Source organism: Silurus aristotelis, assembly GCF_946808225.1.
Source record: "Silurus aristotelis genome assembly, chromosome: 14".
NCBI lineage: Eukaryota > Metazoa > Chordata > Actinopteri > Siluriformes > Siluridae > Silurus > Silurus aristotelis.
The window spans coordinates 17,299,183-17,326,818 of NC_139587.1; the positions used below are offsets into that span (position 1 = coordinate 17,299,183).

General features: G+C 36.8%; 1 protein-coding gene across 1 annotated transcript in view; it reads left to right on the plus strand.

The window, feature by feature from the left end:
• Positions 1-27,636, plus strand: part of pigg (phosphatidylinositol glycan anchor biosynthesis class G (EMM blood group)) — a 144,851-nt gene that overhangs the window by 38,457 nt on the left and 78,758 nt on the right. The window contains exons 5-7 of the mRNA XM_083561579.1: positions 1,782-1,926; positions 5,193-5,405; positions 24,516-24,733. Coding sequence (XP_083417705.1) covers positions 1,782-1,926; positions 5,193-5,405; positions 24,516-24,733 — 576 coding nt within the window. The remainder of the gene's footprint in view (positions 1-1,781; positions 1,927-5,192; positions 5,406-24,515; positions 24,734-27,636) is intronic.

The window sequence follows — 27,636 nt, forward strand, 5'->3', positions numbered from 1 at the left end:
ATTGCTTAACCTTATTACCATGTCGGAGGTATAGCTTTTTGTCTGCAATTCTTCCATAAAGATCACTTCTGGCCAGACTTTCCTAGAGAGTAAATGGTTGTTCCTGAGTCCAATTGTTGTTTTTTTTGCTAATGGCACTGCTGGATGACATCTGATGTCAAAGTGAAGTAAGCATGATGTATCTTTCATCTGCTGCATTTAGTTTTCTTGGTTGACCACTGCATCAACAATCATCAACATTTACCTGTTTTTTTGTGCTTTTTCAAAATAGCTTGTACAGCACATCTAGAAACCGCAGTCTGCTTTGAAATCTTTGCCTCAGAGAGACCTTGTGTCTTGTTGCTGTGCTCAATTTTGCCATGGTGTATGACCCGTGACATAAAACAGTTGTCTTTAACCACCTCACCTTAGTAGCAAAGTTTAGCTTTTCCTCACTCATTTTTAAAGCCTTCTTTACAATTGTTTTTGTTTTAGTTAATGACCATGCATTTTAACCCACATATTCATGTGATGATCATTAGCACCTTTTTGGTATAATTGGTTGATCATACACTTGACTCTGATTTTAGTAAATCTTTGACACTGTTCAAGTATACAAAGTGTGCAAAAGTAAGATTTGAAAGCCAAATATTGATCTGGCTTGGATTTCTCTTTTGTTTCATTTTACTTTTACTTTCCATTTTGTTAACTGATACGAATGAATAACACTTTTATTTTAGAAAGCATTATTAGTTTACAGGATTTTTTTCACAACTGTGCAATACACAGTATTGCATTGTTAAAGCCTACCTATTTGTATTGTATTCCTACACATGCACAATATATTTATATTTAGAGCAATTAAAAGTATTTTTTTTTTTTATTTTATTATATTTTTTTTATTTTTATTTATGCCATAATGGACAGAGGGCTTGTTAACCCTACGGATATGTGACTCATAGACAGCGCTAGGTAACAATGTAAAACAAGCACTATATGGACAAAAGTATTGGGACACCTGACTTTTTTTTTTTTTTTTTAAATGAGAGGCACACAATTGTATAGGCTGTCTTTGGATGTAGTGCCATTACATTTTTCCTACACTTGAACTAGGAGACCCACACCTGCTCCAGCACAACAATGCCCCTGTGCATAAAGCGAGTTCCATGAAGATATGGTTTACATCATATGGAATGAAAGATATTGAGTGGCCTGATATAAAGTTCTGACCTCAACCCTATTGAACACTATGGATGGGCTGGAACGCTGACTGGACCCCAGGCCTTCTCACTCTACATTAGTGCCTGACTTTATTAATGCCATTGTGGGTGAACAAAAACGAATTTTCACAAGCTCACTCCAAAATATAGTGAAAGATTTTCCCAGAAAAATTGAGGTTATTGTAACAGCAAATGGGGACTAAATATAGAATGGCATGTTCAAAAAACACATTGATTTTATAGTTAGTTGTCCAGAAACTTTTATTCACGTAGTGTTGATATGTGGTGGTTTGCAATTTTGGCTTTTGTTTGATTAATTAGATCTAGATGGTTCCAATAAAACATTCCTTTGTGACATTATACTAAGCATTAATAATTGCAATAATTCTTAAATCACATAGATATTCCTTTGTGTTTTGAATGTTGAATGATTTAAAATTAGGTCATTTGAACAAATGTCAGTAAAGGAAATTAGTGATTTACCCCAATCTCGTTTTTTTCTCTTTCCTCCATCACAATCTAATTTATTTCTTGCATCTACATGTTAACTGCACCTTTATTTTTTCTTTCTTTCTTCTTCAGTGGCAGGAGGCTGAGGGGACACTGCCTAATTTGCTGGTGCTTTGTGGTGATCACGGCATGTCTGAGACAGGCAGCCACGGAGGATCTTCAGAACCGGAAGTCCACACTCCATTAGTCCTCATCAGCCCTACCTTCTCGACAAAAGGTGAGCCCTTGTTTTTCTCTACGTAAGGTCTGCATCAGACTCAGCCTGCCAATATTCTATAGAGCAGTCAACTGCAAAATTACCTCTCTTGTGTTGAGGCTCAGTAATGAAAGTTAAAGCTCACTGCACACATGGAGGGAGGAGTCAGGCCTAGTTGTCAGAGAAGAGCCTGCTTCTGTAAATGAAACTCAAATTAAGAACTCATTCTAGGCATAAAGCTTATGTGCAGAGGCACTAGCCATCATTGACTGAGATTTTCTAGTACTTACTCATACTAATATTGGTGCCAGACACCTCTTGTCTGCATTTCTGTACTTTTAATCCAATCTGCTTTCGCAGTACTTGCATTTAATTATGAATTATTTGAAGGTGAGTATACATCTCCGGGACATCTCTAAAACAAAATCTCACACTCTTTTACGGGCTACAACTCCCTAATTATTGAAAGGTTTTTGCCATAATGTCCCGAAGAAGGTACTAACACAACTGCTCTAAAATAAGACCAGTCGCCTACTTTTTTAATTGGGTTATGCAACTAGCATTCCACAAATCAGGTAACTGCTCACTTGCACACTACTGTCTTTGCTCTTACAGGGCGGCCAATCACATGCACTCTACTGTCTTCTCTCTGGCCACATTGCGCTCTTCCTTCCTAACTCTCATTGGTAGAACGATCACATGTTCTCTACTGTCCTTACTCCCGTTTGTAATACCAATTACATTCACTCTACTTCCTGCACTCACATTGGTAGACAGATCACATGCATTCTACTGTCTTTACTTCCATTGGTAGACCAATCACATGCACTCTTTTCACTTACATTGTCACTCCAGATTTTACAGAAAGTTCAGCTTTACTTAACTTTGTTGAATGTCTTGACATGCCCACATCTTGTTCCTGAGGATCACTCATGTTGCCAGAAGTTGTATATATATGAACATAGGTAAAGCTTTACTGTCTTTCAAACTCCTTTCGTGTCTAAGCCTATTTTGTCTGTGTCTACAGTATGTACCAGGTGTTATTACAAAACCATGTCTTAAAAAGGGTGACAAATCAGTTGGACAGTAAAAAACTAGTACCGTATTTTTTGGACTATAAGCCGCTACTTTTTTCCCATGTTTTGAACCCCGCGGCTTAAACAACGAAGCGGCTTATTTATGAATTTTTATTGGGTTTTTCACTTGGGAATTCATATAAGCACAGACAGGTTTCCAAAACTCGTGCTTTTTTTTTCCTTAGCAACAGCGTTAAGGGTTAGTCAAAGAAACTTAGAAATGAGCATCAGAAAATAATAAGGACATAATCCTCATCTTGAACACATGCAGTAATAGCGGAAAAATGCAGTGGCAGGCTATTCCCAAAATACCGCTATGCTCCTAAAGGAAGTGCAACATATTTCACCCGTTACACCGTGTGTAACGTGTCTTTCGTTAAAGCCTGTGTAAAGTACATTAGTGTAGACACCTGCGGCTTATTTATGTTACAAAAAATATATTTACAAAAATATTTGTAAAATTCAGTGGGGTGCGGCTTATATATGGGTGCGCTTTATAGTCCGGAAATTACGGTAATCATAATTCATGTTTATGAATTAAATAAATAGAAAGTAAGTGAATAAAAGTGAAAACTAAATAGTAGATAGATAGAAAGAAAATATTTGGTGTGACCACACTTGCCTGTAAATAGCATCAATTCTTCTAGGTACAGTTTTTGAAGGAACTCAGCAGGTAGGTTGTCCTGAATTGTCCAAATTCGCTCCAAATTGGCTTTGGGCTTATATAAGGGTGCACTTTATAGTCTGGAAATTACGGTAGTTTTTTTTCTTTATGTTGGAATAGAATTTGCATGGAAGAATACAAAAAGCAGCTACAGGTCCAAAATTCCAAAAGAAAATTTAACAAGTGAAAAAGGTCGACTCAGTTCATATGGGAATTTTTTTTTTTAATTATATCCCTAACCATAGATATGTTCATGCATATTAGTTATGCTAATGTTAGCTCTTTCATTGTAAATGGATGCTTTAGCTAGCTTGAATCAGGTTGCTTTGGAGAAAAAAACGTCTGTAAAGTTGTAAGTAAAAATCTGCTCAACTATGAACAACCTAGCATGTAGAACGTATTATTTTCTGTCTGTAGATGTTTTATTCACCTAACCAGCATCCTTCTAAATCCCAAGCTTGGTGTTGATTCGGTTACTTTATTAGGTATTTTTGAAACATTCTCTTCTTGATTGTTTCACTGCAGCTAATAGGAGCACAGTTTGAAGTGTTGGTTTCGATTCTTATTAATAATATTAGAGGTGGGTATTGGAGAATATTGGACCTGATATCAGGATCAGCATCAGGATCGATTCATCACTAGTGAAAAGAAACATGCTTTTTTCCAGCTCAGGAGGTGACATCTGTTAGCAAAATGAGAGCTGTCTGTACAGATGGGACTAAAATTATTACCTCGTCAGTAAAAAAGAGAGAGGAGGTAATACAGCATGAAATGTTCTCTTTCAAAAGGAAAACACACAGACTGGTTTCTGGACATACACTTTCTGCCTCGCAGTATGTTCTGTTAAAGTCATGGTAAGCCCCACATAAACTAATCTACTAATTCCCTTAAACCGCCACATCAATATGGAAAAAATAGTGTTCATCTTTATAGACATCTGTGCTATAAGCTGCTGCATACAAGGTGTTACTAAACAAGCTTGTGTGAATGAACACACACATACATGGTTTGTTTGTACCTCAGAGTGTGAGGTTCTGACATCTCGGCACAGCAGGTGAGAGTCTCATTAGCATTTGCTCTCACTTCTTGATGAAAGTGTGGATCAGCTGAGCATCTGTCTGCTCCGTGCTGCCAGGATGAATGTGATAATTGTTTCTTTTTCTGCTTTATATATTTTGGAGATAAAGCATGCTTTCACCTTCCCGCGATCACATTTAGAAACTCTCGGGATATGCGTAAGAACTACGCACCTTCTAGTTTAATCAGGATTTTTTTTTACACTTTTTAAACCTGATTTATCTGAATGGTGTGTGTGATCTTAGATGCACATAGTCCTATTGATGAATGAAATATTACAAGCGTAATTGAAATTTGAAAAGAAGACAGCTTTGTCAGATTTGTTACACGAGTTTCTCCCTGCAGATATTAAATCTTGGAATTTATAGCTGGTTGAGCATGTGAAATACTCTTCTGCTGCTCATTGTGAGGAAATGTGCAAGGGTGTTTTTTTTTTTTGTCTATTTATGCTGCATCTTTCTGTGTTTCAGAGGGCATGGGTGAGCCAGGTGTGGTCGAACAAGTAGATCTGACCCCTACTCTTGCACTGTCTCTGGCATTGCCCATCTCGCAGAACAGTGTGGGACGCCTGATTCCGGCTGTTTTTGAGAAAGCCTCGCTCAGGGAGCAGCTGCGTTACCTCCATATCAATGGTCACCAGCTCAGCCACCTGCTTCGGGACACCAACCCCAACTTCCATAAAGGTGAGAAGGTTAAAACACAACACAACACAAAAAAGCACACAGCATAGATACTTACAATCAGGTCAGGTAAGAACTAGAGGTGTCACTGAATATAAATATACAATGTAGACTGAACAAATACTGATACTGGTACATAAAACCCCAATACAAACAGCAGAAACAGGTACAAACCAGAATAATAGCTGAACAAACAGGACCCAAGAAAAACCTCTATTTATACACCCAAGTTTTGTAAAATGTAATAGCTGTAATATATATATATATATATATATATATATATATATATATATATATATATATATATATATATATATATATATATATATATATATATATATATATATAATAGCTATGCACGATTTTGTGAATAGTAAAATTTGTGCTAACAGCAGTTACATACTGTAGTATACTGTAACAGTAATTTATTGAGGTTGAGGACAATACAATAAATAGAATCACTGTCTTATAAACTGTACAATTAATTTGAGAAGTGCATCACACACTCAATTTTGCGTGGCTACCAGACAGTTATAAAAGCAGTAATAGCACTATTAACTCTGTCAATCTTGCTATAATGCAATAATGCTGCCATACAATATCTTTATGACTGTTTTAATTAATTTTTTTAATCAGCTGGGAAATTACATTGACATATCCTAAAAAATTACTTTCGATCCTTTACAGGCTGTCACTTTGTATGTGCTGGGTTTTTAAAATGAAACAAAATTTAAATAGATTAATTCTGCTTATATGTAATCAATGCCTGATAAAAACAAGAACTTTTATAAAAAATTAGTAAAACAAGAGTAATAAACATTTTATAAAAACGAAAAAAAAAAATATATATATATATATATATATATATATATATATATATATATATATATATATATATATATATATATATATATATATATATATATATATACAGTGGGTACGGAAAGTATTCAGACCCCCTTAAATTTTTCACTCTTTTTTATTTTGCAGCCATTTGCTAAAATCATTTAAGTTCATTTCTTTTCCTCATTAATGTACACATAGCACCCAATACTGACAGAAAAACACAGAATTGTTGACACTGTTGCAGATTTATTAAAAAAGAAAAACTAAAATATCACATGGTCCTTAGTATTCAGACCCTTTGCTCAGTATTTAGTAGAAGCACCCTTTTGATCTAATACAGCCATGAGTCTTTTTGGGAAGGCTGCAACAAGTTTTTCACACCTGGATTCAGGGATCCTCTGCCATTCCTCCTTGCAGATCCTCTCCAGTTCTGTCAAGTTGGATGGTAAACGTTGGTGGACAGCTATTTTTAGGTCTCTCCAGAGATGCTCAATTGGGTTTAAGTCATTGCTCTGGCTGGGCCATTCAAGAACAGTCACGGAGTTGTTGTGAAGCCACTCCATCGTTATTTTAGCTGTGTGCTTAGGGTCATTGTCTTGTTGGAAGGTAAACCTTCAGCCCAGTCTGAGGTCCAAAGCACTCTGGAGAAGGTTTTCGTCCAGGATATCCCTGTGCTTGGCCGCATTCATCTTTCCCTTGATTGCAACCAGTCGTCCTGTCCCTGCAGCTGAAAAACACCCCCACAGCATGATGCTGCCACCACCATGCTTCATTGTTGAGACTGTACTGGACAGGTGATGAGCAGTGCCTGGTTTTCTCCACACATACCGCTTAGAATTAAGGCCAAAAAGTTCTATCTTGGTCTCATCAGACCAGAAAATCTTATTTCTCACCATCTTGGAGAACTCCATGCGGGTTTTCATGTGTCCTGCACTGAGGAGAGGCTTCCGTCGGGCCACTCTGCTATAAAGCCCCACTGGTGAAGGGCTGCAGTGATGGTTGACTTTCTACAACTTTCTCCCATCTCCCGACTGCATCTCTGGAGCTCAGCCACAGTGATCTTTGGGTTCTTCTTTACCTCTCTCACCAAGGCTCTTCTCCCCCGATAGCTCAGTTTGGCCGGTCGGCCAGCTTTAGGAATGGTTCTGGTCGTCCCAAACGTCCTCCATTTGAGGATTATGGATTATTATATATATATATATATATATAAATATAAAAATATTCGGTACAGTAGCCTTTGTTTGCAATTACAGAGGTCAAACGTTTCCTGTAGATTTTCACCATGTTTGCACACACTGCAGGAGGGATTTTGGTCCACTCCTCCACACAGATCTTCTCTAGATCAGTCAGGTTTCTGGCCTGTCGCTGAGAAACACGGATTTTGAGCTCCCTTCAAAGATTCTCTATTGGGTTTAGGTCTGGAGACTGGCTAGGCCATGCCAGAACCTTGATATGCTTCTTACAGAGCCACTCCTTGGTTTTCCTGGCTGTGTGCTTCGGGTCATTGTCATGTTGGAAGACCCAGCCTCGACCCATCTTCAATGCTCTAACTGAGGGAAGGAGGTTGTTCCCCAAAATCTCGCAATACATGGCCCCGGTCATCCTCTCCTTAATACAGTGCAGTCGCCCTGTCCCATGTGCAGAAAAACACCCCAAAGCATGATGCTACCACCCCCATGCTTCACAGTAGGGATGGTGTTCTTGGGATGGTACTCATCATTCTTTTTCCTCCAAACATGTTTAGTGGAATTATGACCCAAAAGTTCTATTTTGGTCTCATCTGACCACATGACTTTCTCCCATGACTCCTCTGGATCATCAAAATGGTCATTGGCAAACTTAAGACGTGCCTGGACATGTGCTGGTTTAAGCAGGGGAACCTTCCGTGCCATGCATGATTTCAAACCATGACGTCTTAGTGTATTACCAACAGTAACCTTGGAAACGGTGGTCCCAGCTCTTTTCAGGTCATTGACCAGCTCCTCCCGTGTAGTTCTGGGCTGATTTCTCACCTTCCTTAGGATCATTGAGACCCCACGAGGTGAGATCTTGCATGGAGTCCCAGTCCGAGGGAGATTGACAGTCATGTTTAGCTTCTTCCATTTTCTAATGATTGCTCCAACAGTGGACCTTTTTTCACCAAGCTGCTTGGCAATTTCCCCGTAGCCCTTTCCAGCCTTGTGGAGGTGTACAATTTTGTCTCTAGTGTCTTTGGAGAGCTCTTTGGTCTTGGCCATGTTAGTAGTTGGATTCTTACTGATTGTATGGGGTGGACAGGTGTCTTTATGCAGCTAACAACCTCAAACAGGTGCATCTAATTTAGGATAATAAATGTAGTGGAGGTGGACATTTTAAAGGCAGACTAACAGGTCTTTGAGGGTCAGAATTCTAGAGATTTTTAGATTATCTCTTAAGTGGGAGAACTTGCAAAATAGCAGGGTGTTTAAATATTTATTTTCCTCACTGTATATATATATATATATATATATATATATATATATATATATATATATATATATATATATATATATATATATATATACTAAAACAAGAATATTAAACCTTTTATAATATATATATATATATATATATATATATATATATATATATATATATATATATATATATATATATATATATATTATAAAAGGTTTATTATTCTTGTTTTAGTTATTTTTATATATATATATATATATATATATATATATATATATATACACATACATACAAACAGTGGAACTGTATGCGAGCGATGTTAATGAAAGATAGAAGCCGTTGGACTGGCAAATATTTCTAGCTGCACTTCTAGCTGACAGTGCTGACATTTCTACCTCTAAATTTCTACCTCTTGTTTTTCTAGGAAGTGTTCAAAAACAAAAGAATACAACAGCCACCTTACAATTTAGGCTATGTCCACTCTGGCTTTGAGCTACAGTAAGCATTAAAGAGATCCACATACATTAGTAAGAAAACAGTCCTAGAATTTTTAATCAAACCCTACACATTCATGTTTTAATGACTAGCATGTAGCCTAAGCCGATTTTATTATAGTTGCTATAATTTTGCTTTGAATCAGCAACAAATGTGAAAAATGTATTTCACTGCTTCAGGGTTACATAACAGATGCATTAATTTACTTGTGTTCAGCCTGTCAAAACATGGTTAAGTATTGTTTCTGTACCAAACCTGGAGTCAAATCATCAGGTAATTATCAGCTGCTGAATTCCAGACATTGGGAACTAGGAGTCTGAGGATGTGAATTGGACTAAACATGGAGCAATGATGTAGCCATTACAATCTGTGGAGCAATAAAGTAAGCTTCATTGCAAATATTTATTTTCCTACTTTCTATTTGAACGTGCTACTTTGATGCACGATGAGTTTAAAATGGACAAAGAAATTCAGTAATACTTCCCTTTGTTCTTCTGACAGCAGTCATAAAATGTTCAATAGCTTTAGTGAGTTAAAGGTGTTCTGAGTCCCTTTAGTGGCACAGCAGTGAAGTGTAATGACACAGGGCGTCTTTCCAGTTTCTCGGTTCTCATTATGCTCTAAATCTAAAACAGAGCCATGGCTTTTACATTCACCTCACAAACTTATCCAATTTATGTTTTTTCAATCCAATTCAATTCCATTTCCACTGCCCCTTTTGATAGCCTCAGAAGATCAACAAAACTGGGAGTTATGCATTTGTGTAGACAGACTTGGTCTTTGCATTTGAAGTGTCAGAAATCCATACAATTAAAACTTTATTTCCTTTATTTACTTTTATATCCTTGACCTCAAACCTGTGTCTGTGTGGTTGTGAAATAACAATATGTAGGTCGATAAAATAAATGAATGATGACGTGACTATATGAAATTCTATAGTAAATATTTTGAGTGAAAATATTATGACTATATGTGACTATATTGAGTATTATAAATCATTCATTCTGTGTTCCATTTGGGTGTAAGTGGATCATTCATAGATCATAACTCAGTTCTTTAATTTAGCTTATTCGAATGCACGATTGTGTTTGTCATTATACAAGGCAATCAATTTAATTCCAGTAGTATCATAGTAACTGTTTAAAACAACAAAAAATAATATTGAAAGCCCTGAAATATATGACTGTCTGACACACACTGGTACAAGCTTAGCCTTGGTAATGCATGGATAGCAGCAACACATATGTGGTGGAGAGGTAAACCTCTAAATAAGATCTAGGAAGAGGAGAAGAGGGGATGCTCTTTGCATTTCATTCTAGGGACTCGGCCTTCAGCCCATCAGTTGGCTAAGGTGATTATGTACACCACCCAGGGGACTAATATTTGTGTAGGCAAGAAATCATGGAAGGAATCTCTGGAATGCATTTTGAAATAAGCTTTTCCAGAGAGATGCAATTCCTGGTGCTGTGGTGTAGTAGCCTGATACTGTAGATACTGCTAGTTTCACCTTGAGGGTAGATAGTGATTTGCTGCTGTTCAGGAATGGTGAGGTCCTAGAGACTGGCAATGTAGCCAATAAAGTATACACTATTCTCAGAGCAGTTTCCAAATAAGGCTTGTATACTCAGGTTTCGTTGAATTTATAAAGGCTTACTGGATTTTTGGAGATCATGTTGGACTTTTGATCTTCTCAGGTAGGAAGCTACCAGGGTGTTCTGACAACCAGTGAAATCAGCAGTAGTAACCAAGATCTTGAGGCAGCATACTGTATTGTTGCTTGGGTGCTCGATGCTGAACAGATTGAAATCAGCAGCAAAGAAGAAATAGTATGTAATAAGTGGTAAGGCCATTTGTGAGCCAATCACCTTGTCCCAGGAAGCTGTCCAGGTCTGCCAGAGAGACAAAAATGGCCACCCATTTGCAGCACCCTGTTGCAAAATATAGTCGCCTAGTTTGGAATGAAAACAACTGTGGTGATTTGATCTTTCTCTGGTGGGAAGAAGCACTCTGTAACCAGACTTCTACAGCTTGAAACATGCTGCACTGCCAACAGCTAATGACTGAGCTTATTCTACTGATCCAAGGACACACTGGCTTTTCATTTATATTAAAAACCATACTCTACTATGCAGACATGTTTTAGAGGCTTTTAACTGTAACTATATCCTGTATGAAAATGTTACTTTTCTTTTCTTTTAAACCTTCAAGGAATAACCTTTATAGATTTGTTTAACCATGTCTATGGGAACCTTTACTTTTTTTTTCTGGTGATTTATGTAAATTGCTATTTCCTGAATAGAAGTGCTTAGGGATCATTATTATTATGCAATACAAAGAAATAAGCTAAAGTCTAATGTAAAAAAGCTTGCATGACTTGTAGAACGAATGGCTCAAACGAAAACAAAGGATTTCGGTGGAGTCGCATCAAAAACAGATGGTAATAGTGTACTTTGAAGTCCCTGTGTTACCAGTGATGTGCATATAGGGAACCCGGCATGCACTGTTATACAACAAGATGACATAAAACAATACTTGTTTGGCAATTTCCCTTATGAGAGCGATCTCCTTGCCAGAATGCAATGTCCTGTGTGCACAGTATGTACACAACAGATTTCAGGCAAGAGAAATTCTGCATCCTACAGCGTAACAAATATGAATGAACAGAGAGTTGCTCTTTTGTGCAGACCAGATGGCCCTGCTATGCATATGCATATGAGGAGGTCACACACAGAATATAAAACTCCAAAAATAGGTTTAAAATTCTCTTGAAACTAAGACAGTGCAGTAAAATGGGAACATGAGAAACATGGGAAAATGGAATTCAAAATGAGTAAAGAATATACTGATGCTAAATATGGACAGTAATATGTTTGTTTTTTGTTTTTTTTATATCCCTTTGATCAAGCAACTACTGTGTCCCAGCCAAAGATGTGAACAGACACCACATGATTTATTATTATTATTATTATTATTATTATTATTATTATTATTATTATTATTATTATTACATTACTATTATTATTATTATTATTTCCCCCTGAAAAGAATTGACCAAGAGTTCCAGATATGAAATTTTAACACGTAGTACTCTGTAGAAACCATAAAAGGCACAAGCCTCTTATTTGAAGGCTATTATTTTTGCATTATTTGTGTATGTATGTATGTATGTATGTTTATTTTATACAATTGTTTATTGCCTATTCTTTGTAGGTGCTAATTATCTTGAAGTTGACAGTCACCACAATGTTTACACAGATTGAATAACCCTATAAATGCAGACATGAACAGACCATTCAAGAAAAGATAACAGTTCAGAGTTCGAACAGAAGCAGCAGTAGAGTCAACAAGGCTGTCTTTTTTAGCATGTCAACTAAGCAGAAGGCCTAATCACCACATGAAGTCAGTAATTAAGTAATTACGAATAATTAGTGTCTTAAGACTAATTTCATTTACAGCTAGATCCTGACTGCTTTTGGATAGATGAATTGCAGTGGCTTAGAAATTAATCGAGTGAGAATCCCATTGATGTCGGCAGCACGTTTGATAGATGGTTGCAGGTTATATATTAGATATGGTATTAATGCATTTGTAGGCACAGATGTGTCTTTTGTGAAAGCGGAGGCAATGACAGCCGCTAAAGGGGGCGTGGCAGGTGGATTCCTGACAAGATGGACTTGTATAAAAAAATTATTTAATTTTTTTAAGGTTTACAGAATATTACTTGTGCAATAATAATGATTGAGCAAAGTGTCTGTAAAAATATTTTGTTTTAATAGATATATGATAAACACAAGATAGACATGGTAATGAAGCTTTTTGATAGTATATAGTTGTTGAGTTTTTCTGACTTTGTCAGACTGAACCCTTTACTTTTTCTCCTTATTGAGTCCTTGCTATATTGGCCGAGATTTAGTTCCTCACAGTTAGATTGGGTACGTTTCTTTGTAAATTGTTTCTGTAGACTAAATTTTTTTTTAATTCTGCTGATACCATCATAAGTAACATCATCAATGAAGATTAATGATCCTGTTCCTGATGCAGCCATGCAAACCCAAACCATGACACTACTTCCACTATTCTTGATTGATGATTTTGATTGATGATGTTTTGGATCATGATCAGATCACCTTTATAGAGGTTAAACTTGGTTACAAAACTTTTGTGACTTAGCTCTGTATTTTGTGTTTTGGGGCTTTTCTTCACAAGTTTCACAATATATCTGATCATCATGTCATCAAATGCTATGCCCATTCTTAATTTATTTTTTATTTTTTTTGCATATTTGTCATGTTTTCTGATTCAGATCATTAAGCAAATTGGAAGATTTCTCAAACATAACCCGAGTAAATAGAAAATCTTCTTCTCCTTTTTGTTCTTCTTTTTGGTTCTTCTTTTTCTGCTTCTTCTTTCAGCTGCTCCCATTAGGTGTCACCACAGTGGATCATCTGTCTCCATACTACTCTGTTCTCTACATCTGCCTCTTCAAAACAACTACCTGCATGTCTTGCTTCTCCATATCCGTAAACCTCCTTCTTGGCCTTCCTCTTTTTCTCTATCCTGATAGCTCCATCCTCAGAAATCTTCTACCAATATACCCCATGTCCCTCCTATTCACATGTCCAAACCATCTCAATCGCTTCTCCCTCATCTTGTCTCCAAAACATCCTACATGTGCTGTCCTTCTAATAAACTCGTTTCTAATCTTGACAGTTTCAACTCAGCCACCTCCAGCTTCTGCGTCCTTCTTTTAGTCAATGCCACAGTCTCTAAATCATACAACATTGCAGGTCTCACCACAGTCCTATAAACTTTCCCTTTCGATCTCACAGATACCCTTTTATCACAAATCACTTCTGCCACTATTCTCCACCTACTCCACCCTGCCTGCACTCTTTGCACTTTTCTTTACTTCTCTAACACTTGACCCCAGGTACCTAAACTCATCCACATTCATCAACTCTTCTCCCTGCAACCATACCAACTCCACTGCCCTCCCTCTGGTTCACACACATGTACTCCTACTGACTTTCATTCCTTTTTTCTCCAGCACGTACCTTCACCTCTCCAGGCTCTTCTCAACCTGCGCCCTACTCTCACCACAATTTACAATATTATTCACAAACATCATAGTCCATAGAAACTCCTGTCTGACCTCGTCAGCCAACCTGTCAATCACCACTGCAAACAGGAAAGGGCTCAGAGCCAAATCTGGATGCAGTCCCGCCTCCACCTTGAACCAGTTTGTCTTTCCTACTGCACATTTTACTGCTGACACACTGTCCTCATACATGTCCTGCACAACCCTCACATACTTCTCTGACACACCTGACTTCCTCATACAATACCACAACTTCTCAATTAGCACCCTGTCATACGCTTTCTCTAAATCCACAATCACAAAATGCAACTCTATACTTCTCAAACAACATTCTCAAAGCAAATATTGCATCTGTACTGCTCTTGCTTGGCATGAAACCATACTGTTGCTCACAGATGGTCATCTCTTCTCTCAACCTGGCTTCCAATACTCTTTCCCATAACTTCATGGTGTGACTACATAGTTTTTCCCTGTAGTTACTGCAGGTCTGCACTGTTAGAATCTCCCTTATTCTTAAAAAAAACTGGTGCCAGCACACTTTTTCTCCATTCCTCAGGCGTCCTCTCACCTTGCAAAATCTTGTTAAACAATCTTATTAAAAACTTCACTGCCATCTCACCTAAACATCTCCATGCTTTTATTAGTTTGTCATCTGGGCCAACCGGTTTTCCACTCTTCATCCTCTTAATAGCTGCTCTCACTTCCTCCTTACTAATCTTATCCAATTCCTTCTGAATCACCCTTACACCATTTCTCTTTCCATCTTCATCATGATAGAACAGTTTAAACCTCCACCTCCAATGTTCCTAGCCTTACTCCCTTTCCAGTTAATCTTCTGTACCAACCACAACCTCCACTCTTCTACACTTCTCCTTTCCCTGCCGTCTCTGTAGATGTCTTCCTCCTCTCCTTCTCCTCCTTCGGCCAACAGTAGCCCAATTTCCACCAATACCCTGTTGGCTAACAATACCTGTAGCGGCCGTCTGTAACCCGGACCTTGGCTGATCTGTTATGAAATTCAGATTTGTGATCTGCATGATCGATTTGGCACGTTTTATGGTGAATGCTTTTCCTAATGCAACCCTCCCCATTTATCTGGGCTTGGGACTTACTTATCTTACTAAGAGCTCTAAGACCAACCCTAATGGCTGGGTTAACCTGAGTAAATACAAAATGCAGTTTTTAAATAAAGATTTAATTTATTAAGGGAGAAAGCTTTCCAAACCTACCTGGCCCTATATGAACAAGTAATTGGCTCCAAACCTAATTACTGGTTTTGTGATTATGGTGCAATCAAGCATTTCTGATAGCTGGCAAAGTCTTTCACATCATTGTAGAGGAATTTTGGCCCAGTCATCTTTGCAGCATTGTTTTAAGTCAGCCACGTTGGAGGATTTCGAGCATGAGCTGAGTGTTTAAGGTCATGCTACAGCATCACATTTGGATTTAAGTCCAGACTGAGGAAAGTGAGGCCTGCAGTTCTTAAGATTTTCTGGGTTCTTTTATGAGCTTCTGGATATATCATCTTTGCACTTTTGTGCAGTAATTTTGGCAGACTGGCCACTCCAGGCAAAGTTCACCACTGTTCCAAGTTTTCTGCATTTGTGGATAATGGCTTTCACTTTGGTTTGCTGGAAGCCCATAGAAATGGCTTAGTAACACTTTTCAGACTGATTCGTTAATTACTTTGATTGTCGTCTGTTTCTCACCAGGCCTGGGTGTGGCAAGTGAAATTGAATACAGCTTTCCAAAAAATGTTGGGTTGTATATGTATTGTATACAGTATCTGCATATGAACATGCATATGTTTATTGCATGCATATAAATGACATAGCATTATGCGTGTATTCGAGAGAGATGGAGCACTAGTTACCATACATAGCTAGTTTGGCACCATGTGTGAACTTGCCAGACCGTGTAATCGTTCAGTGGGAGGTGTGTCGGTGTGGGTGTCTGTGTGTGTGAGTGAGTGTTAGAGAGTATGTGTGTGTGACGTAGTCCGCTCAGAGATGAAGCATGATCAAAGCAGCTAATTTAAACTCTGAGTGTGTCAAAACAGCCCACCGGCTCCCACAGAAGATTTCCATGGTGTCTGTGTCTGTGTGTGTGTCTGTGTGTGTGTGTGTGTGTGTGTGTGTGTGAGAGAGAGAGAGAGAGAGAGAGAGAGAGAGAGAGAGAGAGAGAGAGAGAGAGAGAGAGAGAGAGAGAGAGAAAATGTGAGTGCGTGTGTATGTATCACCATATTTTAGGAGTGATGTTAGGCGTCTACACAATGCACCCATTTACCCCGTCTACTTGTCTAACCTTCCACTTGAATAAATATCAAATAACTATTCTACTTCAGGAGACAAAAGCAAAAGTCAAATTGCTTTGTTTTCTATAGTTTACAATTTTCATCATCATTACTATTAAGCTTTATTCAGAATAATAATTAATTTTATTCATAATGTTGTCATTGTTAACTAGAGATGCTGCAGCCAACATCATCTATATTAATTGTATTGTCTACTTTAGAGAATTTATCTTTATTGATATAGTTTGATCTTTACTTATTTGGGTGGAATGTGAGGACTGAAAGTAGAGATAATAGAGAAAGTGCATGGTAATCGTGATGATAGTGAATTGACCCAACTTCTAAATAACAATTGAGTTTGTCATTTAAAAAAATGTATAACCAAAAAAAAAAAAAACATTTGAACATTTGTGATAATGCTTCTTTTTTTCATTCTATTCACATTTGGTCCGTCTTTCTTTCTTTTCAAATGAATAATTTGAGTTTTCTGCAATAATTTGAGTACATTTAGATTTATTTTTTTTTAAATACACTATATGACTAAAAGTAGGTGGACCCCAAACTATCACACACACATACATCAGCCTTCGCTTAATTCATTAAAGTGTTGCCATTACATGATTTTATTACAATTTTATATTTGTTGCTTAAAGTGGAAAAAATGTAGTTGTCTTCACAAACCCTGATTTCAATTTCACACCAATGGAATGATGACTATAAGCCAGTCCTTATGTTTGAGTAGCCCCGAATCCCTAAGGCCATGTTCCAAAATCAAAAACTTTCCCGGAAGTATTAAAAGTTAATATAACTCAGTGATTATGGCAATGTTTTATTTTTTAAATGCTATGTTCAGTATTAAGGTGTCCATTCTGACACCTTATATTTTCCTGTTGCCAACAAAGTACCCAGTACCCTTCACATTTATTCATGCTGCTAAACATGCTAGCAAGAGGCAGCACATGCAAAATTTAGCTAGTGCTAGCAAGAAGTGACAAGTGAGTGACATTTAGTGACATGAGTCTAACATTATTCCTGTCCAAGAATTTTTCACTTTGAGAAAATCTTCAGACATTGTTTTAGACCTGTTAAGTTGGTAATTGGTTACCTTTTTTTACTTTCAGACATAAGACATAAACAATGATACTGCACCCAAACAAAATAAAGTATTTTGCGAGAATTCTTTTGATCCTTATTCCCGTTTTAACCCCCTTTCAACCCCCTTTCATTTTAGTCAATAGAAGTCCAGTAGAATTTTGCAATGCGCATCACTAACACGGATGCTAATTAGCTCTTCTTCTTACTGCGTTGTTCAGGCTGCAATTAAAAAATGAATAAAAATGAATTTAAAGAAAAAAATAAGTCCTATTTGCCACTCATCTCTTATTGTGTTTAGCTCAGCTAAATCTGGGTCATCCCGATGGGAATAGGCTTGTGATAAGAGCTTGTTAGTGTACTGAAACTGCCTCATAGCTGTGATGATTGATTACTGTGATTAATAAGAAGATTATTCTCCACCCCTCAGTTTTTTCGCTTTCTTTGACCTGACAATGTTAAGCTGCAGGCTGGAATGCAAATATTATGTACATTTGTTACCACAAGGCTAAGAAACCTAAAATGACACATCCTTGCAAAAAAGAAAAATAAAGATATGTTAATTTGAATATTAACATATCTTTATTTTTCTTTTAATTTGAATATTGGGGGAGTGGTGGCTCCAGCGGTTAAGGCGCTGGGTTGCCGATCGGAAGGTCTGGGGTTCAAGCCCCGGTATCGCCAAGCTGCCACTCTTGGGCCCTTGAGCAAGGCCCTTAACCCTCTATGCTCCGGGGATCCCTTACGAGGGAAATATCAAGGTCCGTGACGTCGGAGTGACGCGGGGCCACCTTCCCGTGGGCTCACCACCTGCAGGAGGGACCGTAAGGGACGGTGCTGTGAGGATTGGGCAGCAGTCGAAGGCGGGGGCCTGCTTAGACTGCTGCCCCCGCAACCCGGATTACGGATAAGCGGGAGAAAATGAATGAATGAATGAATGAATGAATAATTTGAATATTCCGTATTGCAGATGCAAAAATATTTGCCATTTGAATGAGTAGAACAGCCCTTCCAACTTCCTGCATACCTTTCCTGCGTTAACAGATCAAACACTTTTTTTTTTGCCCTCAGTGGCCTTCCGTTCATGCTGTACAAGATGTCGTTGTCGTTGTGTATGGTTCCGCTGAAGTCCTTGCAGGTATAAAGTGCATATGTGATCGAGACTAGAGAGGACACCGCATATCAATAGGCTTCTGCATGTCACACTCGCTGCTAATCATTTCCCTTTCTCATGACATTACATGATTTATTAGAGGGGGTGCGTCTCCAGGGCTGAACCTATGAAGGCCGCAGTGCGTCAGTCCCCCTACCTCTCTCCCTCTTTCTCTCGCTCACACACAAAAATGTATGCACACACAATCCGAGAACACCAGCTGTGTGTAATGAATCATCAGCACATCATTTTGCCATTGTTATGTGCAAAATTTCATCTCTTGCCCTTTCCATAATATAAGCTGCATTCTGTTAACTCTTGTAATATTTATTTATATTCTGTCAGTTTAAGTAGTGTTTTAAAAATGCAAACTTGTAGGTTGTTGTAACATCTGGTTCAATCGTTTTGCTTCATCAACACCTTTTATGTTTCCTTTTCAATTCTGATCTTATGACCTAACTACCCGCACCCTCACCTCAAAGACAGCCTGAAGCATTGGTTGATTTATTTGTTGTTTTCTATGGTCTTGTTAAATATCCTGACAAATGAAACTCCACTGGAATGTGGCCAATGTGGAGGAATTTTAAATTTGAGATTATCAGGACTTTTGGCTGCTTCCCATAAAGATTTTTTAAAACAGAAGTTTGCAGATATTTAATAGAACAATAAAAAAAAACCCTACTTTTCAATTCAGAAGTTAAGGTTTGGTTTCACACAGAAGTAGGAAAACTTCATGCATGTGAAAAAACCCAATGTGGCATTTAAATGTCTTTTCTTTTTCCTGCTCAGCAGTTTTAAAGAAAGTCCATTATTAAAGAATTATATATAAAAAAAAAAAAAAAAAAACGAAATCCTTTCATATGTCTTTATTAATCTGCCACACTGAATAAGATGGCATCATTATTTATATACACCAAAATACAGATGCATGCAGTCTTGCGTACCTACTGTACACATACACACACACACACACACACACACACCTCATTCCGTTTCTCCTTTATTTTTTATTTTTTTATTGATGTATTATTCAAATTTTGCAGTTCTTCTTGCCTTGTGGGAGAAAAGTGTTTGTGAGAGCTGTGAAGTATAGTGGAAATTTACATATCAAGACTGGTGAATACTTATATCCATCTAAATGTCTGAGAAATAAAAAGAAAGTTGTCAGAAAGGCCAGGGAAGACAAAATAATGACATTCATGTAACATAAAGGTGATATCATATCTGTTCCTGCGTATTACAAACAGGATGGAAAAAAAACCCTACCCATAAATGATAGCAAATTGAAAGCACTAATAAGCTTTTTTCCACAGCTCCAGGGTCTTGCTTTGATCCTGAGTTCGGATTAATAGCTGTGTGGAGTTCTCACATGGGTTCTTCGTTTTTCTGCTGTCCAAATACATACATTTAGGCATACTGGTTAATCCAAATTTTCTGTATGCAAATAATGTGTGGTTTCCATGTTTGGCTCCAGGTGTTCCCCAATAAAAAGTGATTACTGAAGATGAATGAACAAATAACTAAATGAATAGATCAATAAATTAATGGACAAATGAATGAATATAAAAAGTTTTTGCTAGCAATTAATAAACTTTACAAATAGACAGCTTCAATAAAAATTTAACGTGCAGTCTAGATCCCACAATCCTGAAATACTTAATGCCAGGAACATTTATTTGTGCCATTGTTGTTTCAGCATTAAAATTAAGTGGTGTCTTTTTTTTAAAGAGAACCTGTATACAGTATGTGTCCACCTAAACGTGTGTGTGTGAGAGAGAGAGAGACGGGGAGAGCGAGAGAACAAAGTCACATGAGAGGATCGACCTATGATTGAACAGTAAGGTTTTAATTGTTACCTTCAAGCATTGCTCTATATCACTTAGCTTGCATCTCTCTCTTCTCTCTCTCTCTCTCTCTCTCTCTCTCTCTCTCTCTCTCTCTCTCTCTCTCTCTCTCTCTCTCGCTAGCTCTCTCTCTGTTTCTCCCTCTCACACACAACCTCCCTTTTGTCCTCTCTTTCTTCATCGTGTCGGTAAATATTCATTTCGTAGGGCTCCACTCAGAAGCAGTAATAATTAGCAGTAATGCAGAGAGAGGGGTGGTGGGATGTAATGATCCCATTAGGTCCTGCTAGAAAAAGCCTCGGTGCAATCCATTCATTTATAGTCTGCACAGTGATCAATGTGTGAAATTAAACTTTCATTATCAACGCTCAATAGATGACTCCGCATTTGAGAGAGACTTCTGGGATTCATATACTGAGATCAGAAGTGGGTGGGGGGGTTTGAGTGTAACAACATTATTAATATCGTTATTACATTAGTGGATGTGATGGTAATAACTCTGGCTGTCAGGGCAATAACTCTTGCTCTGGACACGTGGATTAATGGGACGAGATGTACCTTTATGTTCAATAAAACCAGAATGAGCATGAAACAGTTGGTTTAAAGAGGAATAAATGAATAAAATTACGCTATTCAGTTGCATTTATAGAGCAGATTTTTGCACTATTTTTAATCCCACATTGACTGTTTGTCCTGTACTGTCTACTTAAGTGTAATTCACTGGATTGTTATCATATATTAAACCCTTTCACTTTTATCCTGACTTTATTATGTCTGCTGTCTTCAGCATTTTCCCTTTGCCTGAATTTATTGCTATGTCATAGACACCTAATCTATCACTGTTACTCTCTTTGTATTCTTTCCATCCCCTCACAGTCTTAGTTTGCCCTTAATTTCCTGCTCCACGAAGAACAGACTGGATTAGCTCTGGATTAGCTTTATTTGCAATGTAGACTAACAGCTAATCTTTCTTTTAGCAGGTATTAGTTACACACTACACACACCACTAAGACTCGGTCTGGACACATTTTAAGGTTATTTTATGTTGTATGTTGCAAAATTTTTTTATTTAATTTATCTCGCTGCAAAGGTGAATATTAACATTCGGTATACTTTTCATGATTTTCTTATTTGTGATAATGTAAGATCTGTTAGGTGTCACCACAATCTTTTAAAGGATTCCTCAGGTGGACGTTCTCACTGATCAGTAGTTGTTTCTACTGTGTGATTCATGTTTTTGACTCCAGGCTATTGTATCTGCTTTCAGTCTGCTTTGGCCTGCATAATGTCAGACACCATTCATCCACATAAGGCCTTTATTATTCAAGCCAAGCAGCACACAGAGAAGATGAAGATCATGAGAGCTGGGTAGGAACCAAGTGTAATATGAAATTAAAAAAAAAAGATGGAAGTATGTGCATGACAGAGTTTTAGACAGAGAAAGAGTGAGACAGAAAGAAGAGATGTAATGGACATTTTCTCAGTTTATAGCCACATATCTGAAAACATGATCTGACTTTGGAGCCAATGAAACCTAGAGTGAAGTTCTAGATCATTTTCTGGCAACTTTATACAATACAAATCTAATGGTTGGAGTTATACAACAGTGGCAGGCCACTATCAGTTTTGAATGTGCAGTTGCATCACTGAAAGCTAAAATAATAAAAAAAAATAAAACTTTTGGTTTTATGATAAAGCATTTGGTCGAATGTATTGACAAGAGGAGTAATTTGCTTATTGATAATTAACTGATTTTATACAACAGCAATGTTTAATACTGGATTTAAATTGGTTGAGATGTGTAATTATTTTTCGATTTATCCACAGCTAATATAGTTCCAGGCAGGTCTTGAACAAATTGTCACATTGCAAAGTTAACTGTCCACCACAGCACACAGATCTAACAACAAACAAAACAAAATGAATGTGTTTATTTAGATGAAATACCAATTAATGCAGAAAATGCCATTCATATGGAAATATAAAAATAATGCTATTATTTAGTATTTATTACTGCAGTCACACGTGCTCTCATGTCAAAGGTTTGGAGACACATGGATATTCCTTTTGTTTATATGCCACAAACTAAGTTAAAAAGACAAAAAAAACACAAGAATTAGATAGTGAATAAGTAAAAAAAGTTCTGTGGACAGATGATCCCAAATTAACACAAATTTAACAGAAGAACTTATGTAAGGTAGTGATGGCACAGTCAGCTGTAGTGTTATCTATCATAGAATGGATTGCAGAGTCACACCTACATCATATTGGCATTAACTGGATCACAAAGTCAGAAATAAATATCCAACTAGGCAAGATCACCTTTTGTATTTCCACTAAATGTTTGGAGAAACTAACTGTCCAGATGCTTAGAGTGTATGAAGCTGTTATTCATGTTGAGGAAGGATTTTTCAATAAAATAACGTTCAACATCTGCACATGAATGTTTTTGTTTAGTCAAAGTAAATCGTTGTACTGTGAAATGATCTAGTTTGGTGTATATAAACATGCATGTGTCTCTCGAAAGCGATAAAAGACTGTTTTCCAACTTTTGAAAGGCATAAGCAATAGAGTTTTGAATTGGAATTAGCAATTGAGGCATGGGATTGGAGGTTTACGGAATCTGTTCTATACAAAAATAAAAGCTTTTTTTAAGAACAGAAACCTGACAAAATGTTAATAAAAAAGTGTCCGAACAACATCTTGTGGTATAATTAAAATAATTTACTCCAGTCTGTTAAGTAATGAAAAAAGTATGTCCCACTTTTTCTTATAATTTAATTAACAATTATAATTGCCCTGTTTTGCATTTTTGTCCAAAAATATCAGCAATGAAAATAAATGAGGTCCAAATACAGAACCTGGATGTACAATATGAAGAGTGATAATTTCCAGATGTTTAGCTAAATAGAAATTACTTTTAGCATTGTTTCATTCTTTTTTTTTTTGGATGTCTCTGTAAGGCCAACAGTTTTTTCAAGACAGTTTACTGTTAGCACAACTTGCAACTAGCACAACATTTAAATCAAGATAAGAGTCTGTGTATTTATTTTCTGCATGGACTTCTTTATTGATTTCAATGTTGTGCTAGCTATGCTAACAGTCCATGGAGACCATTCAAACAAAGAATCAAACAAAGCTAAAAGTGATTACTGTCTAGCTAAACATGTGAATGTTATCATTCTTTTTGCTGTACCGCCAGGCTCTGTAGTTGAACCACATTTATTCTCATTGTTTATATTTTTGACATGATATAACTTTGGCATATGATATAACTTCCTGTCTGTAGTGAATATCTCCAGCTTAATTTTGTATGTTTCTGTTGCTATTTAAGTAGAGTGCATGCTACATTAAAAATATCTTCTTTTCTGGCTTGTTTAAGTAGTTTTTCATGTTGCATAATGTACAGTACATGTCACCACTGATCTCCATCTAAAAGTATAATTCATTTTAACTGATGCAATTTGGAACAGGTATTAACAACTATACCGCTTGACATATTGGTACTCTGTGTGTGGCCAAAGCAAATAATAATAATAATAAAAAAAAGCTCCGGGTCCGAAAGTTTTTTTTGTTGTGTAGTTTAAAAGCTCCTCGGAGTCAACAGAGAGGCTTGTTGTAGTGTGCTGTGTATGCTACATAAGCCTGATATGCCTGTTAACATTATGGGAATTGCCTGCTGAGATCGCCTTCGGCATCCCACTCTGCTCTTAAACACATTTATGTTTGTCTATGTTCTCAAACACACCACAGAGCTTTGTAGCATGCATGGTTGGAGATTGTTGTACGCCTCATTTTTAAAGCCCTTCAAACTCCTACATTATGTCATCATTGTTTCTATCCCTGTTTCACACAGAGGACGGTTATGAGCAGTTTCAGATGGCAGAGAAAGCCCATGGGAGCTGGATGAAGCTGTACATGGAGGGGAACACATCAGAAGTGCTGAGCAACATGGCAAAAAAAGTGCTTAAACAGTACCTGGAGGCACTGCAAGGAATGAGCGCAGCCCTCAGCAAACAGCTGGGCAAATATGACATATACTCCATGATGGTGGGCATGAGCCTCATAGTGCAGGTAATAATAAGAGCAGTCTTGCTTCTTTTTCAATCAAGATTTATCCATTTTGAAGCGTGGGTGGATCTGTAATTAGATACCAAGACTTTTTTTATGTGAACTGACTATTTACTTCCTACTTAGAAAGATAGATAGATGGATGGACGGATGACGTTATTCATCTCAATGGGAAATTTTTACATCCTAGCAACACTTAGGGACTTCCACCTAGCATAACATCTAAGGGAGTTTTTCCTTGCCACGGCTTGCTCATCAGGGATAAATGCACACCATTCACCTTGACTTGATTTCTGTAAAGCTGCTTTTAGACAATGTCTGTTGTGAAAAGCGCTATAGAAATAAACTTGACTTGAGGTTAAACGTATACTTAAAGCAATATACATTATAAATCAAAGATAACAATGGAATAAAAATACAGATATACAGGGGTACAGTGTTTACAAATACAGTGTGATGGTGTGATGTGGAGTGGTTTTTTTGTGTAAACACTATAAACATTTCTCCTACAACAGCAGCCTTAAGATAAGATAAAGAGAGTACAGTGCAGGGCAACTATTTTCAGCAGAAGAGGGAATAGCATGAATGTAGCAGTGCATTAAGTATACTACAATCAGTATAACATAATAAACATATTTATACAAAGTAAAGTACAATATATTGTACATGATATGGATTCACACAGTTCGCAAAGTCCATGATGACTTTAAGTGCAAATTATTGACTTTGTCAGCTTTATATCTTTTTTTTTAGTTGTTTATTTGCTGACAAATTTTCTTTTAAACACAATGTAAATGCCGAATCCGTGATTACAGATACATACATTTAAGCAACCAGGGTTTGTTTTGCAGTACAAAGAGCATCTCAGAGGATGCATTTGTTTGGTTTTGGCATGAGGGGCTCTTCTCCTTTCTTTCCATCCTGTAGACATGTTATTACATGCTTCATTAGGCAGATTATCTTCCCAGATGACCTCTAACAAACAAATTGATCGGAACAGCTGTTTCGGAGAACCGTAAACAGTTAAACTGTAAAAAAAAAACAAAAAAAAAAAACAAAACAAAGACTGCAAGCTTTTTGATAAAAATCAATATGTGAACGATGCACAATGACTTTATCGACAGTGAAAATGAAAGTTTTGCTAAGTTTACAGCTCTTTGGCCCATAAATGTTGTAAAGTTGTATTCTCTAGATGTTTGGCTCGACTAAAACATTTAAAACATTTTTTTTTTTAGGATTTCAGGATGTCCATTGCAAAATTCCACTCCGTTTTCTTTAACATAACATATTCATCTTTTGAAGGAGATAATAATCGGTGTGTTATTTTCAAAGGAACATGCCACTCTAGGATGAACACTTCCATGTTGTAGCTACTGATTCAAAGATGAATTATATTCATTATTTCTCATTGAAACTTTTTTTTATTGGAAAGATGTTAAGGCCAGTCAAATCCAACTGCTGTACTGTCCTGCACACAGAGTACAATGAAATGTGTAGTTTTTTTTATATGTACTATTCCTAATCTGTGCCAGACATTTCACAGAAAAATTATACACAGTAAACATTAACACCACTATAAATGTAGCCTTTATAGATTAGCTCACTGAATTTATTTCCAACTGCTACTGTATATGTGCATTGGTAGTTAGAAATGTTTAGTTTTCAGGTATTTATATCTCATGAGAGTATTTTATTATTATTTTTTGTCTTTTTGCGCGCATTTTTTTTGCTACATTTAAATATGTAATATCTTGCTTTATCTTACTTCACTTTATTTAAAAATAATAATAATAACATGCCGTTCTTTGCTCCTTCAAGAAAAATAATGGTTCTTGCTTTTGTGGAGTAGGGGTGCTCTCACTGTGTGCACTTAACAATAATAGAATCTCTTTTATTAAAATGGTCTGATGTTCAGGAGAATGAAACGCTGAATTTGTATGAATTATTAAAAGATCTATATTTTTTTCCTAGTACTTAAGTACATTCAAAAGTAAGTACTTTTGTCTTTTTAAGTAGAAATGTAAAAGGAATTATTGCACTTATTTTGTTCGAGTACAGAAATGCTGTACTTCCTCTACCACTAGATACAGCATTAATATTACACTAAGTAGTAACAATGAAAGTAGTAGTGGGACAATTAAAGACTTTTATAGTAAGTCATTTAGAGACAAACTGATGTCAGAGAATCAAATCGCATCTTTGTTTTGAATCATATGTTGTTGTTTTTTCGTAAACATTTGGTATACATAAATAACACAGTTTGCGGCCAAATCTACATGCAAGCAAATAAAAAAAAAATACATTTAGCATGTAATTTCTATTGTGAATAATTAAAAATGGATTGGAAAATGAAAGCTAATTAATCTTATATTATACTAATTAAAGTGAGAGCTCTTAAGTGTCCATATCTCTGGTTCTCCTGCCAAATAGAAGACTGAAAACTGTGTGTGTGTGTGTGTGTGTGTGTGTGTGTGTGTGTGTGTGTGTGTGTGTGTGTGTGTGTGTGTGTGTGTGTGTGTTGTTTATTGTTTATGACCTGTGTCGCCCGACCATGGTGCATTCTGTAAGGATGGTGTCTTGTATTGTGAAACTGGAGTTCTTCTCATGTTCTGTGTTACTAAAAACCTTTACACAACTGCAGAAGGATTTTTCTTTTCACTGAATGCAATAAAGCAACTAAACATCAAGCTGGAAAATTATAGTTTGGCATTTGAAAAAGAAGAGCAGAATGTCATATTATGGAGATCTGCAATATAAGGACTACAAATTTTGTTGCTTCAACAAAATCAGTTAAAATACAATGTCTCTGTATGTTTGAGCTCAAAATATCACTTATTGCAAATGGTAGTCTTTTGTATATATGTCTGTGCTTATTTTTCATATAGTTTATAATGGAAGTGAGTAAG